Source organism: Lissotriton helveticus, chromosome 1_1 (genome assembly GCF_964261635.1).
Source record: "Lissotriton helveticus chromosome 1_1, aLisHel1.1, whole genome shotgun sequence".
NCBI classification, from domain to species: domain Eukaryota; kingdom Metazoa; phylum Chordata; class Amphibia; order Caudata; family Salamandridae; genus Lissotriton; species Lissotriton helveticus.
In genome coordinates, this window is record NC_136057.1 from 343093386 (window position 1) to 343111060 (window position 17675).

Genomic DNA, 17675 nt, shown 5'->3' on the forward strand with positions numbered 1-17675 from the left:
CACTTTATTGCTGTGCACATTTATACAATAATCAGACGGGAAAGGATCACTTGTCCTGCACAACCTTACGTTTCTTGCAGGAGCGGGGGTGTGTGTCCCAAATAGAAGACCCTCATGCACGTGATGGGTGGGGTGGAGTTGGAGCGGTGTATCTTGATTCTCCGCTTTTTTATTCACGTGTGTGCATAATCATCGGGTCGATCAGATTATGCAACCTCCACCACGAGGTATTGACCCAAGGTTGAAGCAGTAGTGAGCCAGTGATGAGGGAATATTAAAAAGCCCGGATAACCAGTATAGGATTTTTAATAGTTCTGGGTCTTGTGAACTCTGCTGTTATGCACCATAGAGTACTTATTAGGAGTAGTTGATGCACTTAGAGTATCGTTAAAAACATTACGTGTAGGGAAAAAAGGAATAAGGTCGACATGTTTCTGCCTTCTGCGCCTTAGTAGGACTTACAGGCATTCATCAGGACCGTTATGTGAAATAACGTGAAGGTAAAGGGATGTGGTCAAAGTGTTCAAAGAATGGAGTGATAAGAAAAAGGTATATTGATCTGTCTCTTGTTTCAAATAAGGTCGCAATGTACCTGTTGGAGAAAGAATATACATACATACGTTTTCAACACATAGGGGAGAGGGTACAAGGGGAGACACCAAACAGAAAACTGTATCTCAAGTCTATCATTGACAGACTATAGCAACAACTAAAAAATGGCAATACTTCATTCATGGCTGCTATCAATGGCAATGTCAACTCTCTCTTCATCTCTCCATACTATACAGAGGGGTAATGCATGCTGTATAGGTGGTATAACATGCAGATTGGTTCAGAGTTGATGCATGTGCAATGTATCAGATCGTGAAACGCAATTAAGATTATCAGAACCGTGTTGTGCTTGCTGAGATGTCATAGTGGGATCTTACACACACTCAGTATAACATATAGTTCTACATTTATCCAGTGTGTCAAAGAAACATGTGCAGTACCGTGCCTCAACACTCGTGTTCTTATCAAGGGGTGCTGTTTGGTATCTACCATGCTTAAGTCGGCGTGCTGGTATATTTACCTCGCGCATGTAAATAAAGCGCTCCAGTCGGGTTAAGAGGCTTGTGGGGGACTGAGCAGAAGGGGAAAAAAGCAGGGGTTAATTTTAAACGCGCTTAGCAGCAATACTTGCGGTTGTAGGATTGCCTGGTTTGTGGTCGCGCTACCTATTTCGTCCTGCCCTGGCGCCTTCTGCGAGCGCGCTGCCTTCTTTCACCCGGAAACAGAACTCTCTGTTTCCTGCCTGGTAATCATCGCAGGCGTCAGATCTGATTGGTTATCCCACGGGTCGCTATGACGACCTGTGGTGACGCTAATGCTGTGCTTTGGATTGTTTATATTCATTGATGTTTCTTACGAGTCTGCTTGTTTTCAACAAAAGTGACTAGTCGATTGTTTTCGTGTTGTCGCAGCAATGCCTCCGTTACGTATTTAAACGTTTTTTGATTGGACATGTAGGCACGATGTGGTGGTCTCTGATTGTATCCCGGATAGGGGGAAACAGAGACTTCCGTGCGAAGCTAGCACAGAGGGAGCAGTATTATTTCGAATGGTCACTGATGGTTCGTTTTACCCACTATAATGATTTTATTTAGTGTCCCAAATATTGTAGAGGATTTTGGACTGCGTGTGAGTCAGCAACGCGGAGACAATATTTTTAAACCCTCAATGGTGGAACGAGGGAGGAGGAGTAACTGAACCCGATTCGGGTGATGTTAATATCGATATGTACATCATTGGTTATCGATTGTTCTCCAAGTTTTTTTCTCGTCTGGTTCAATACAGTGACGGCAGGCACATTCTTTACTGTCTATTAAGACTGAGCCAGGGGATATTGTCATTTAGCTCACGGTCAGTCCCCAGTCTATGTACCCACCTCTGCTCTTTTTCAAAAAGGATTTTAGCAGCATTCCTGTCTTTGTTAGGTAAAGTTTCTAGGATGACCCAGTTGAGATCTTGAGTTGTGTGGCCCTTCTCAAGAAAATGGTTGGCCATTTTTGTGGTGCTCTTCTTGCATTTCACGTTGCTTTTATGTTCGCAGAGTCTCTGCTTGGCTTTTCTACAAGTCATGCCGATGTATCTGAGGTCACATGGGCAAGTGATCATGTATATCACGTGGGTGGTATTGCAGTTTGTATGATGGCGTATAATCCATTTGAAATCTGGTAGTAATTGGAGTTCTTTTGTGGGTCTTGTCAGACTGCAAACCGAGCACGAACCACAAGGGTAATGTCCTGTGACTTGGGGATTACCCCACGGGTCAACTAATCCTCTTGTGGGTTTTGGTGGAGGTCTGGTATGGACAAGAATGTCTCTCAAATTTCGGCTCCTTTTATTTGCAAACCTTGGCTTTGGCCATGAAAGGTTCCCTGATGTTAAGATGCGCCAGTTCTTATTGATGATTTTCTTGACACTGTTTGTCACTGGGCTGTATGTGGTTACACAGGTGACTTCCTCCGAGGTTGGTTTTGGTATAGTCTCAAGGAGTGCTTCCCTATTTTGATTTCTGGCACGTTTTTTGCATTTATTGATCACTCTTCGTGGGTAATCTCGGGCTTCTAGTTTTTTGCACAGGTCATTGGCTTGCGACTTGTATTCGGTGATATTACTACAGTTGCGTTTAAGCCTGAGGAACTGGCTGTATGGCAAGTTCTCCTTCAGAGGGCGGGGGTGAAAGCTCTTGAAAGAGAGTAGGCTGTTTTTTGCAGTTGTCTTGAAGAACGTCCGGGTCTGGAGAGTTCCTTCTGCCGCATAAATTGTGACATCCAGAAAGTCAATGCTTTCCCGGTTCGTGCAGTAAGTAAATTTTAGGCAGTCATCTCTCTGGTTAAGCCAGGTGTGAAACTCTCTTAGGCTGCTTTCGTCCCCTAGCCAAATGACAAAAATGTCGTCTATATACCGTTTCCAGAACAGTATATGACGATGATAAGGGTTGTTGTTCTCCTTTAGGATGTGTTGGTCCTCAAAGGTGCTGACGTAAAGTCCAGCCACGCTTGGGGCGAATGTACTGCCCATTGATGTCCCGTGGCACTGTAGGTACAGATCGTCTTTGTATTGGAAAAAGTTTTCCATGAGCGCCAGCCGGCAGCATTCCAGAACGAAATGTCTGGGCGTTTTATAGTTCCAGGTTGAGTTGAAGAGTATGCTCTCAAGGGTATCCATTGTTTTGTTTTGTGGGAGGCTAGTATATAAGCTCTCCACATCAAACCCGACCAAGAGCATGGTATCAGGAGAGTATTCAACGTCTTGTAGCTTGGTTAATAAGTCTCTTGTGTCTCGTAAATACGTCGGTGTCTTTTGGACCAAAGGTCTAAGGTATTGATCTGCAAACTGCGACAAAGGTTCTAAAAGAGAACCTATACCCGACACGATCGGGCGTCCAGGAGGTGGTACTCGTCCTTTGTGTGTTTTCGGTAAGGAGTAGAAGTAGGGAGTACGTGGTGTGTGGGTTCTGAGGTAGTCTCCTTCTTTCTTTGAGAGCCAGTTGTTAGTCTCTGCCTCTTCTATCATCATTGCGATGGTTCTCTGTAATCTCGGTGTTGGATCTGTGGTCAGAACTTTGTAGAATTTCTCATCCTGGAGAAGATCCAAACATTGTTGGTCATAGCCTTCGGTTGTAAGAAGAACCACTCCTCCGCCTTTATCGGCCGGTTTGATGACTATGTTGTGATCTTCTTTAAGGGCATTTAAAGCTACCTGCTCCTTTCTTGAGAGATTTTGGAAGGGCTTAGGAGGTTCATCTGCTAACCCATCTATGGCTTTGAAGATAGCCTGCTCGAAGGTCAATATTTCGATTGGGATTTGCGAATTCAGAGGACAGAATGATGACTTGTTCCTCAAGGTAGTGTCCCCTTCCTCGTTGGGAATTTTGTCTCCTTTGAAAAAAGCTTTTAACTTTAATTTTCGGCAGAACTCTGCAACTTCACATTTTGTTTTGAATAGATCTAGCCTTGGAGTCGGGACATACCCAAGTCCTTTATTGAGTACGAGTTCTTCATCCTGGGTTAGAACCTTCTCAGTGAGATTCACGATGAGGGATTCGTGGTTGTACCGGTTTTGGCTTTGGTTACACTTCTCGTTTGCACTTGCCTGGATTGGTCGGACCAGGTTACGCCTCTTCTCCGGGTTCTTTGAGGAGCTGGGCCATTCCCTAAAAAAGGCATATTCTGTTGGAAATTCTGGCCTGTCTGTATTGGTATCTGATGGTTCATCATCTGGGGGCCTTGAAAGTAAGGATTCATCCACCCTTGGAAGTGGGGGTTGAAGGGTTGAAAGGGCATCCCTTGCGAATTCGTTTGGAAGAATGGGGGCCGCCACGAGTTTCTTCCTCGACGGTTTCCTCTCTTGTTCTGGAAATATGTTTTATTGGGATTGTTATGTTGGTCCAATCCTTGATCAGAGCCAGCGCTTGAGGCACCGCTGTTTGATCCATAATTAGAAGCATTGTCGTCGGCATTGTAGTCCTTACTGCTGTAGGGATGTATTCTTTCTAAAGAGAATTTTTTGAGTTCTTTTGCTAATTTTTGTAGTTTGGTTTGCGTTAAATACTCGTGGGTATTGCTCATTTCTTTATTAATCTCTTCTAGTCTGTTCTTATATATGGTGATGTTTACAGTGTTATTCAATTTTGTTTCTAAGATTTCGATTTTCACTGTAAGCTCTTCTGTTAGTCTAGTCGCTGTTTTGATAATAAGGACTAAGTAGTCCCTGGTACACTTCCATGAGATGGCGGACCAATCTTTTCTGAATGGGAGGTCCTTAAGAAAAATCCTCGGGGCGTTCGTGACCCAGAGTCCTCTGGGTGCTGCATTTACTCTAAGGTATTCCGTCATTATGATGCCATGGACGGCTGTTCTTACTTGTTCTTTTTTTAGTTCTGTAAGTTCGTCCCACTCCGTGGAGCTGGAGAGAGTCTGAGTGAGGTCACTGTTCATAAATAGAGCCGGTCTGGAAAGTATTGCGTCGATTTCTTCGATGGAATAACTTAATCCCATGTTTTCAGCCATCATGAGAACTTCAAGGCAGTATTCTGATCAAGGGGAATTATGATCAGAATTTTGGTCAGGGCTCCCACAGCTATGCGCTGCTCATCATCTTTTCATCAAAAGGGAGGGAGGTAGAAAGCTGATCCTGTCAGTTTCCAAAGTATATTCAATAATCAGACGGGAAAGGATCACTTGTCCTGCACAACCTTAGGCTTCTTGCAGGAGCGGGGGTGTGTGTCCCAAATAGAAGACCCTCATGCACGTGATGGGTGGGGTGTAGTTGGAGCGGTGTATCTTGATTCTCCGCTTTTTTATTCACGTGTGTGCATAATCATCGGGTCGATCAGATTATGCAACCTCCACCAGGAGGTATTGACCCAAGGTTGAAGCAGTAGTGAGCCAGTGATGAGGGAATATTAAAAAGCCCGGATAACCAGTATAGGATTTTTAATAGTTCTGGGTTCGGGTCTTGTGAACTCTGCTGTTATGCACCATAGAGTACTTATTAGGAGTAGTTGATGCACTTAGAGTATCGTTAAAAACATTACGTGTAGGGAAAAAAGGAATAAGGTCGACATGTTTCTGCCTTCTGCGCCTTAGTAGGACTTACAGGCATTCATCAGGACCGTTATGTGAAATAACGTGAAGGTAAAGGGATGTGGTCAAAGTGTTCAAAGAATGGAGTGATAAGAAAAAGGTATATTGACCTGTCTCTTGTTTCAAATAAGGTCGCAATGTACCTGTTGGAGAAAGAATATACATACATACGTTTTCAACACATAGGGGAGAAGGTACAAGGGGAGACACCAAACAGAAAACTGTATCTCAAGTCTATCATTGACAGACTATAGCAACAACTGAAAAATGGCAATACTTCATTCATGGCTGCTATCAATGGCAATGTCAACTCTCTCTTCATCTCTCCATACTATACAGAGGGGTAATGCATGCTGTATAGGTGGTATAACATGCAGATTGGTTCAGAGTTGATGCATGTGCAATGTATCAGATCGTGAAACGCAATTAAGGTTATCAGAACCGTGTTGTGCTTGCTGAGATGTCATAGTGGGATCTTACACACACTCAGTATAACATATAGTTCTACATTTATCCAGTGTGTCAAAGAAACATGTGCAGTACCGTGCCTCAACACTCGTGTTCTTATCAAGGGGTGCTGTTTGGTATCTACCATGCTTAAGTCGGCGTGCTGGTATATTTACCTCGCGCATGTAAATAAAGCGCTCCAGTCGGGTTAAGAGGCTTGTGGGGGCCTGAGCAGAAGGGGAAAAAAGCAGGGGTTAATTTTAAACGCGCTTAGCAGCAATACTTGCGGTTGTAGGATTGCCTGGTTTGTGGTCGCGCTACCTATTTCCTCCTGCCCTGGCGTCTTCTGCGAGCGCGCTGCCTTCTTTCACCCGGAAACAGAACTCTCTGTTTCCTGCCTGGTAATCATCGCAGGCGTCAGATCTGATTGGTTATCCCACGGGTCGCTATGACGACCTGTGGTGACGCTAATGCTGTGCTTTGGATTGTTTATATTCATTGATGTTTCTTACAAGTCTGCTTGTTTTCAACAAAAGTGACTAGTCGATTGTTTTCGTGTTGTCGCAGCAATGCCTCCGTTACGTATTTAAACGTTTTTTGATTGGACATGTAGGCACGATGTGGTGGTCTCTGATTGTATCCCGGATAGTGGGAAACAGAGACTTCCGTGCGAAGCTAGCACAGAGGGAGCAGTATTATTTCGAATGGTCACTGATGGTTCGTTTTACCCACTATAATGATTTTATTTAGTGTCCCAAATATTGTAGAGGATTTTGGACTGCGTGTGAGTCAGCAACGCGGAGACAGTATTTTTAAACCCTCGATGGTGGAACGAGGGAGGAGGAGTAACTGAACCCGATTCGGGTTCAGTTACTCCTCCTCCCTCGTTCCACCCGATTCGGGTTCAGTTACTCCTCCTCCCTCGTTCCACCATCGAGGGTTTAAAAATACTGTCTCCGCGTTGCTGACTCACACGCAGTCCAAAATCCTCTACAATATTTGGGACTCTAAATAAAATCATTATAGTGGGTAAAACGAACCATCAGTGACCATTCGAAATAATACTGCTCCCTCTGTGCTAGCTTCGCACGGAAGTCTCTGTTTCCCCCTATCCGGGATACAATCAGAGACCACCACATCGTGCCTACATGTCCAATCAAAAAACGTTTAAATACGTAACGGAGGCATTGCTGCGACAACACGAAAACAATCGACTAGTCACTTTTGTTGAAAACAAGCAGACTCGTAAGAAACATCAATGAATATAAACAATCCAAAGCACAGCATTAGCGTCACCACAGGTCGTCATAGCGACCCGTGGGATAACCAATCAGATCTGACGCCTGCGATGATTACCAGGCAGGAAACAGAGAGTTCTGTTTCCGGGTGAAAGAAGGCAGCGCGCTCGCAGAAGACGCCAGGGCAGGACGAAATAGGTAGCGCGACCACAAACCAGGCAATCCTACAACCGCAAGTATTGCTGCTAAGCGCGTTTAAAATTAACCCCTGCTTTTTTCCCCTTCTGCTCAGTCCCCCACAAGCCTCTTAACCCGACTGGAGCGCTTTATTTACATGCGCGAGGTAAATATACCAGCACGCCGACTTAAGCATGGTAGATACCAAACAGCACCCCTTGATAAGAACACGAGTGTTGAGGCACGGTACTGCACATGTTTCTTTGACACACTGGATAAATGTAGAACTATATGTTATACTGAGTGTGTGTAAGATCCCACTATGACATCTCAGCAAGCACAACACGGTTCTGATAACCTTAATTGCGTTTCACGATCTGATACATTGCACATGCATCAACTCTGAACCAATCTGCATGTTATACCACCTATACAGCATGCATTACCCCTCTGTATAGTATGGAGAGATGAAGAGAGAGTTGACATTGCCATTGATAGCAGCCATGAATGAAGTATTGCCATTTTTTAGTTGTTGCTATAGTCTGTCAATGATAGACTTGAGATACAGTTTTCTGTTTGGTGTCTCCCCTTGTACCCTCTCCCCTATGTGTTGAAAACGTATGTATGTATATTCTTTCTCCAACAGGTACATTGCGACCTTATTTGAAACAAGAGACAGGTCAATATACCTTTTTCTTATCACTCCATTCTTTGAACACTTTGACCACATCCCTTTACCTTCACGTTATTTCACATAACGGTCCTGATGAATGCCTGTAAGTCCTACTAAGGCGCAGAAGGCAGAAACATGTCGACCTTATTCCTTTTTTCCCTACACGTAATGTTTTTAACGATACTCTAAGTGCATCAACTACTCCTAATAAGTACTCTATGGTGTATAACAGCAGAGTTCACAAGACCCCAACCCAGAACTATTAAAAATCCTATACTGGTTATCCGGGCTTTTTAATATTCCCTCATCACTGGCTCACTACTGCTTCAACCTTGGGTCAATACCTCCTGGTGGAGGTTGCATAATCTGATCGACCCGATGATTATGCACACACGTGAATAAAAAAGCGGAGAATCAAGATACACCGCTCCAACTACACCCCACCCATCACGTGCATGAGGGTCTTCTATTTGGGACACACACCCCCGCTCCTGCAAGAAACCTAAGGTTGTGCAGGACAAGTGATCCTTTCCCGTCTGATTATTGAATATACTTTGGAAACTGACAGGATCAGCTTTCTACCTCCCTCCCTTTTGATGAAAAGATGATGAGCAGCGCATAGCTGTGGGAGCCCTGACCAAAATTCTGATCATAATTCCCCTTGATCAGAATACTGCCTTGAAGTTCTCATGATGGCTGAAAACATGGGATTAAGTTATTCCATCGAAGAAATCGACGCAATACTTTCCAGACCGGCTCTATTTATGAACAGTGACCTCACTCAGACTCTCTCCAGCTCCACGGAGTGGGACGAACTTACAGAACTAAAAAAAGAACAAGTAAGAACAGCCGTCCATGGCATCATAATGACGGAATACCTTAGAGTAAATGCAGCACCCAGAGGACTCTGGGTCACGAACGCCCCGAGGATTTTTCTTAAGGACCTCCCATTCAGAAAAGATTGGGCCACCATCTCATGGAAGTGTACCAGGGACTACTTAGTCCTTATTATCAAAACAGCGACTAGACTAACAGAAGAGCTTACAGTGAAAATCGAAATCTTAGAAACAAAATTGAATAACACTGTAAACATCACCATATATAAGAACAGACTAGAAGAGATTAATAAAGAAATGAGCAATACCCACGAGTATTTAACGCAAACCAAACTACAAAAATTAGCAAAAGAACTCAAAAAATTCTCTTTAGAAAGAATACATCCCTACAGCAGTAAGGACTACAATGCCGACGACAATGCTTCTAATTATGGATCAAACAGCGGTGCCTCAAGCGCTGGCTCTGATCAAGGATCGGACCAACATAACAATCCCAATAAAACATATTTCCAGAACAAGAGAGGAAACCGTCGAGGAAGAAACTCGTGGCGGCCCCCATTCTTCCAAACGAATTCACAAGGGATGCCCTTTCAACCCTTCAACCCCCACTTCCAAGGGTGGATGAATCCTTACTTTCAAGGCCCCCAGATGATGAACCATCAGATACCAATACAGACAGGCCAGAATTTCCAACAGAATATGCCTTTTTTAGGGAATGGCCCAGCTCCTCAAAGAACCCGGAGAAGAGGCGTAACCTGGTCCGACCAATCCAGGCAAGTGCAAACGAGAAGTGTAACCAAAGCCAAAACCGGTACAACCACGAATCCCTCATCGTGAATCTCACTGAGAAGGTTCTAGCCCAGGATGAAGAACTCGTACTCAATAAAGGACTTGGGTATGTCCCGACTCCAAGGCTAGATCTATTCAAAACAAAATGTGAAGTTGCAGAGTTCTGCCGAAAATTAAAGTTAAAAGCTTTTTTCAAAGGAGACAAAATTCCCAACGAGGAAGGGGACACTACCTTGAGGAACAAGTCATCATTCTGTCCTCTGAATTCGCAAATCTCAATCGAAATATTGACCTTCGAGCAGGCCATCTTCAAAGCCATAGATGGGTTAGCAGATGAACCTCCTAAGCCCTTCCAAAATCTCTCAAGAAAGGAGCAGGTAACTTTAAATGCCCTTAAAGAAGATCACAACATAGTCATCAAACCGGCCGATAAAGGCGGAGGAGTGGTTCTTCTTACAACCGAAGGCTATGACCAACAATGTTTGGATCTTCTCTAGGATGAGAAATTCTACAAAGTTCTGACCACAGATCCAACACCGAGATTACAGAGAACCATCGCAATGATGATAGAAGAGGCAGAGACTAACAACTGGCTCTCAAAGAAAGAAGGAGACTACCTCAGAACCCACACACCACGTACTCCCTACTTCTACTCCTTACCGAAAACACACAAAGGACGAGTACCACCTCCTGGACGCCCGATCGTGTCGGGTATAGGTTCTCTTTTAGAACCTTTGTCGCAGTTTGCAGATCAATACCTTAGACCTTTGGTCCAAAAGACACCGACGTATTTACGAGACACAAGAGACTTATTAACCAAGCTACAAGACGTTGAATACTCTCCTGATACCATGCTCTTGGTCGGGTTTGATGTGGAGAGCTTATATACTAGCCTCCCACAAAACAAAACAATGGATACCCTTGAGAGCATACTCTTCAACTCACCCTGGAACTATAAAACGCCCAGACATTTCGTTCTGGAATGCTGCCGGCTGGCGCTCATGGAAAACTTTTTCCAATACAAAGACGATCTGTACCTACAGTGCCACGGGACATCAATGGGCAGTACATTCGCCCCAAGCGTGGCTGGACTTTACGTCAGCACCTTTGAGGACCAACACATCCTAAAGGAGAACAACAACCCTTATCATCGTCATATACTGTTCTGGAAACGGTATATAGACGACATTTTTGTAATTTGGCTAGGGGACGAAAGCAGCCTAAGAGAGTTTCACACCTGGCTTAACCAGAGAGATGACTGCCTAAAATTTACTTACTGCACGAACCGGGAAAGCATTGACTTTCTGAATGTCACAATTTATGCGGCAGAAGGAACTCTCCAGACCCGGACGTTCTTCAAGACAACTGCAAAAAACAGCCTACTCTCTTTCAAGAGCTTTCACCCCCGCCCTCTGAAGGAGAACTTGCCATACAGCCAGTTCCTCAGGCTTAAACGCAACTGTAGTAATATCACCGAATACAAGTCGCAAGCCAATGACCTGTGCAAAAAACTAGAAGCCCGAGATTACCCACGAAGAGTGATCAATAAATGCAAAAAACGTGCCAGAAATCAAAATAGGGAAGCACTCCTTGAGACTATACCAAAACCACCCTCAGAGGAAGTCACCTGTGTAACCACATACAGCCCAGTGACAAACAGTGTCAAGAAAATCATCAATAAGAACTGGCGCATCTTAACATCAGGGAACCTTTCATGGCCAAAGCCAAGGTTTGCAAATAAAAGGAGCCGAAATTTGAGAGACATTCTTGTCCATACCAGACCTCCACCAAAACCCACAAGAGGATTAGTTGACCCGTGGGGTAATCCCCAAGTCACAGGACATTACCCTTGTGGTTCGTGCTCGGTTTGCAGTCTGACAAGACCCACAAAAGAACTCCAATTACTACCAGATTTCAAATGGATTATACGCCATCATACAAACTGCAATACCACCCACGTGATATACATGATCACTTGCCCATGTGACCTCAGATACATCGGCATGACTTGTAGAAAAGCCAAGCAGAGACTCTGCGAACATAAAAGCAACGTGAAATGCAAGAAGAGCACCACAAAAATGGCCAACCATTTTCTTGAGAAGGGCCACACAACTCAAGATCTCAACTGGGTCATCCTAGAAACTTTACCTAACAAAGACAGGAATGCTGCTAAAATCCTTTTTGAAAAAGAGCAGAGGTGGGTACATAGACTGGGGACTGACCGTGAGCTAAATGACAATATCCCCTGGCTCAGTCTTAATAGACAGTAAAGAATGTGCCTGCCGTCACTGTATTGAACCAGACGAGAAAAAAACTTGGAGAACAATCGATAACCAATGATGTACATATCGATATTAACATCACCCGAATCGGGTTCAGTTACTCCTCCTCCCTCGTTCCACCATCGAGGGTTTAAAAATATTGTCTCCGCGTTGCTGACTCACACGCAGTCCAAAATCCTCTACAATATTTGGGACACTAAATAAAATCATTATAGTGGGTAAAACGAACCATCAGTGACCATTCGAAATAATACTGCTCCCTCTGTGCTAGCTTCGCACGGAAGTCTCTGTTTCCCCCTATCCGGGATACAATCAGAGACCACCACATCGTGCCTACATGTCCAATCAAAAAACGTTTAAATACGTAACGGAGGCATTGCTGCGACAACACGAAAACAATCGACTAGTCACTTTTGTTGAAAACAAGCAGACTCGTAAGAAACATCAATGAATATAAACAATCCAAAGCACAGCATTAGCGTCACCACAGGTCGTCATAGCGACCCGTGGGATAACCAATCAGATCTGACGCCTGCGATGATTACCAGGCAGGAAACAGAGAGTTCTGTTTCCGGGTGAAAGAAGGCAGCGCGCTCGCAGAAGACGCCAGGGCAGGACAAAATAGGTAGCGCGACCACAAACCAGGCAATCCTACAACCGCAAGTATTGCTGCTAAGCGCGTTTAAAATTAACCTCTGCTTTTTTCCCCTTCTGCTCAGTCCCCCACAAGCCTCTTAACCCGACTGGAGCGCTTTATTTACATGCGCGAGGTAAATATACCAGCACGCCGACTTAAGCATGGTAGATACCAAACAGCACCCCTTGATAAGAACACGAGTGTTGAGGCACGGTACTGCACATGTTTCTTTGACACACTGGATAAATGTAGAACTATATGTTATACTGAGTGTGTGTAAGATCCCACTATGACATCTCAGCAAGCACAACACGGTTCTGATAACCTTAATTGCGTTTCACGATCTGATACATTGCACATGCATCAACTCTGAACCAATCTGCATGTTATACCACCTATACAGCATGCATTACACCTCTGTATAGTATGGAGAGATGAAGAGAGAGTTGACATTGCCATTGATAGCAGCCATGAATGAAGTATTGCCATTTTTTAGTTGTTGCTATAGTCTGTCAATGATAGACTTGAGATACAGTTTTCTGTTTGGTGTCTCCCCTTGTACCCTCTCCCCTATGTGTTGAAAACGTATGTATGTATATTCTTTCTCCAACAGGTACATTGCGACCTTATTTGAAACAAGAGACAGGTCAATATACCTTTTTCTTATCACTCCATTCTTTGAACACTTTGACCACATCCCTTTACCTTCACGTTATTTCACATAACGGTCCTGATGAATGCCTGTAAGTCCTACTAAGGCGCAGAAGGCAGAAACATGTCAACCTTATTCCTTTTTTCCCTACACGTAATGTTTTTAACGATACTCTAAGTGCATCAACTACTCCTAATAAGTACTCTATGGTGCATAACAGCAGAGTTCACAAGACCCGAACCCAGAACTATTAAAAATCCTATACTGGTTATCCGGGCTTTTTAATATTCCCTCATCACTGGCTCACTACTGCTTCAACCTTGGGTCAATACCTCCTGGTGGAGGTTGCATAATCTGATCGACCCGATGATTATGCACACACGTGAATAAAAAAGCGGAGAATCAAGATACACCGCTCCAACTCCACCCCACCCATCACGTGCATGAGGGTCTTCTATTTGGGACACACACCCCCGCTCCTGCAAGAAGCCTAAGGTTGTGCAGGACAAGTGATCCTTTCCCGTCTGATTATTGAATATACTTTGGAAACTGACAGGATCAGCTTTCTACCTCCCTCCCTTTTGATGAAAAGATGTGCACATTTATATTCATCAGCCCAGCATGGATTATGCTCCTTCCCCTGGGGTATAAATATACCTTGAAATGTTATCATAAATACTGTGGTCTTCAGGCTCTCTGCCTATCTCGGGCACTGGCACAGGATTTTTGATTCTGAATTTTGGAATTATCTTTCTTTTGATGGGTGCAGAATCTTTTTTGTGTTCCTCAGGTGACTTGCTTTGAGTTAGATGAGTGCATTGCCTGTTATATTTCAATGTATTATCTGCACTTGGAGCACAAAATGCAGTATCTTATGCGTTGATCATGAATAGGGGGTAGTCATGAGCCACATGTCTTACCGTTATAAGGAATGCTTTCTTTTGTTTCTATGTTTGTGATTATGTATTATTTTGAAAAGGAGAACCTTTAAACATTTGAACTCTTTATGTGAAGGAGCACTATATGATAATGCAATGTGTTCATATTTATTGAAAAATATTTGATAAAATATTTTGTACAGGACTGTATTTGCACTTTTCGTTAGTTTCTTTTTTTGGGCATTTATTTTGCATATATATTGATTTTATTTCGAATTTCGTAGCGTGCCCTGCATCACATTTTGCAATGCAGGGCACGCTACGAAATTTGTTTTATTAATTAAATTGTTTACTTACCTTCAATTATCCATTCTCTGGTTTTTAGCACCCCCACCCTGCCCCTCCCCCACCCCGCCTCTCTGCCCCACCGAAACACCCTCCACCGGGCCGCGGCTGGGTATCACTGGGAACGATACTGCCCCACCTGATTACAAGTTCTACCTGGTGTGCAAATGCACACAGTAAAGTCAAATGTGTTTCTGTGCACATTTTCCTCAGGCTCAAACTTGGAGTAAAATGTGCATGGAATCAGGCCTAGATTTGGGACCCACATGTGGTTTTGCACCTGTTCTTTCTGGGTCCAAGATGTTATTTTGAATTCCATCCCCCAAAAATTCAGACTTGCCGGTCGGAAATTTGGCCAGAATCATGCCAGTTATCAACCAACCCGAAAGAGGGTCACAGTGTAAAGAGCTATTTTCACCACTAGAGGTGCACAGTTCTTTCACATCCTCTCCTTTAGCATAGTTCTTTGACATCCTCTCTTTTTTGTTTTACTATAGCTCATCCTCTGGGGGTACACAGATCTTTCACATCCAGTTTTTTTCAGTTTCTATATTTCCTCCACTAGAGGTGCGCAGTTCTTTCACATCCTGCTTTTTCCATTTCTCTAGTTCCTCCTCTAGAGCTACACAGTTCTTTCACATCCTCTTTTTTCTGTTTCTATAGTGCCCTCTCCTCTAGAGGTGCACAGATCTTTCACATCCTCTTTTTTCCGTTTCTATAGTTCCTCCTCTGGAGGTGCACAGTTCTTTCATATCCTCTTTTATTTGTTTCTATAGTTCCCACTCTAGAGGTGCACAGATCTTTCACAATCTCTTTTTTCTGTTTCTATAGTTCCCACTCTAGAGGTGCACAGTTCTTTCACATCCTCTTTTTTCTGTTTCTATAGTTCCTACTCTAGAGGTGCACAGAGCTTTCACATCCTCTTTTTTCCATTTCTATAGTTCCTCCTCTTGAGGTATACAGTTCTTTCATATCCTCTTTTTTCTGTTTCTATAGTTCCCTCTCTAGAGGTGCACAGATCTTTCACATCCTCTTTTTTCTGTTTCTATAGTTCCCACTATAGAGGTGCACAGTTCTTTTATATCCTCTTTTTTCTGTTTCTATAGTTCCCACTCTAGAGGTGCACAGTTCTTTCACATCCTCTTTTTTCTGTTTCTATAGTTTCCACTCTAGAGGTGCACAGAGCTTTCACGTCCTCTTTTTTCCATTTCTATAGTTCCTCCTCTGGAGGTATACAGCTCTTTCATATCCTCTTTTTTCTGTTTCTATAGTTCCCTCTCTAGAGGTGCACAGATCTTTCACATCCTCTTTTTTTCATTTCTATAGTTCCTCCTCTGGAGGTGCACAGATCTTTCACATCCTCTTTTTTCCATTTCTATAGTTCCTCCTCTGGGGGTGTACAGTTCTTTCACATTCTCTTTTTTCTGTGTTTATAGTTCCCACTCTAGAGGTGCACAGATCTTTCACATCCTCTTATTTCCATTTCTATTGCCCCTTCTCTGGAGGTGTACAGTTGTTTCATATCCTCTTTTTTTTTTATTAAGACATGATCCAGAAGAATTTGACTTATGGTACAGAGAAAGAGGTTCGCAGGAGACCACGGTTTGTGTCCAAGGATGACATCGATAGGTTAAAGGCATGGTATGTATCCTGTATTATCATGTTCTTTGAAATACATGCTTGGATAAATCTCGTTCTTAATCTTGTCACATGCTGCAGGCACGGGCGGCAGCATTTTGTAGATCATCACTCACCTTGGCTAGGGGTTCAGAGATCAAAAGGAGGCAGTGGGAAGACACTTGGCCTTTCATTATCAGTTTCACTGCTTCTCTCAAGCCTCCTGGGCGGACCGAAGATTAGCACCTGCTGAAGCACTAACTTTAAAGCTTATTTGCTTGCAGGGCTTAGTGGGATAAAAAACATTAAGGGTTCCTTGAAAAGGGCGGGGCTTAAACATATACGCTAAAATTTGCATAGCGTCCAACTGTGTCCACATTTGCACGGAATTGCAACTGGCATATGTGACCATTGCTCTGTGTGCTTCACAGAGAGGCCAAATATTGAATGACAACTTATTCTGAGCACCTTTTTGTCCCTGACAGGCACTGAGAGAAACTCGCACTGCCTTGGGCCACAACTCAATACATTGCACCCCGTTACAAACATCTGAATGCCACTCAGTTCGAATTGCGTACTAGACAAGAGTAATATACTGTCAGGGGAACAAAAAAAGTAACGCAACATTCTGGAAAATCAAACACTCATAGGGAATGCAAGATTAAGTAAAGCATGTGAAATATTAGCAGAAGCTACATAGGTTACCTTACCGTTTTTTGCTCTCATTGTTCAGAAATCGATCAGTGTATTTGCATAAAACGTAAAGGACCTGAATACAGAGCCCCGGCCCATTTAAACCCCTGTTTGCTTGTTTTTCCCAAGACGATGACATCAGACCAATGAATGAGTACGGTTTGATTCTGGGGGGTATAATATAATAGCTTCCAGTGGTTGACATATACAGCCAGTATATGTATTACTTTAGTTTATAGTTAGATGCCCTTAAACTCTTGAGGTCCTATAATGTACAGTTTTCCTGGTGCAAAGAGTTTATCTAGTCAATCTGTCACGCCATTTTTGCTGCTTGCCTGACTTTTAGTGCAATAAACAGACTTGGTGCTACGTTTACTACTCACATAATGTGATGGACACACTGATTTTGATGTTTAGTCTAATTTTTTACATTTTAAAAGTAGAGAAAATATATTTTCTCAATTCCTTAATGTGTGCACACCACAAAAGTAGTTAAAAAAGGGTGTGTTCTGTTTTCTCATGCTGCAAATCTTTGTGTAATATGGTCCATGCTAATTGGAGCAAACCATAGTTGCGCTATTTCCTGTTATACAATTAGTAATTTATTAAATTATGTGTTGCTTCCTTTTTTCCTTTTGTATAAAACGTTCTTCTAAATATGTCCCCAGGGCATTTCTGTATATTTGATTAGGGTTGTAGCTTATGGGCAAGTGTCTGTTACACAAAAACAATCATCCTGCATGTCCTTCAGCCCCCCTCCCCCAAAAATATATAGTGA

The 17675-nt window shown here is 43.3% G+C and overlaps 1 protein-coding gene across 1 annotated transcript in view; it reads left to right on the top strand.

The window, feature by feature from the left end:
* Positions 1 to 17675, top strand: part of LOC144762216 (uncharacterized) — a 498270-nt gene that overhangs the window by 434092 nt on the left and 46503 nt on the right. The window contains exon 8 of the mRNA XM_078647367.1: positions 16132 to 16228. Coding sequence (XP_078503493.1) covers positions 16132 to 16228 — 97 coding nt within the window. The remainder of the gene's footprint in view (positions 1 to 16131; positions 16229 to 17675) is intronic.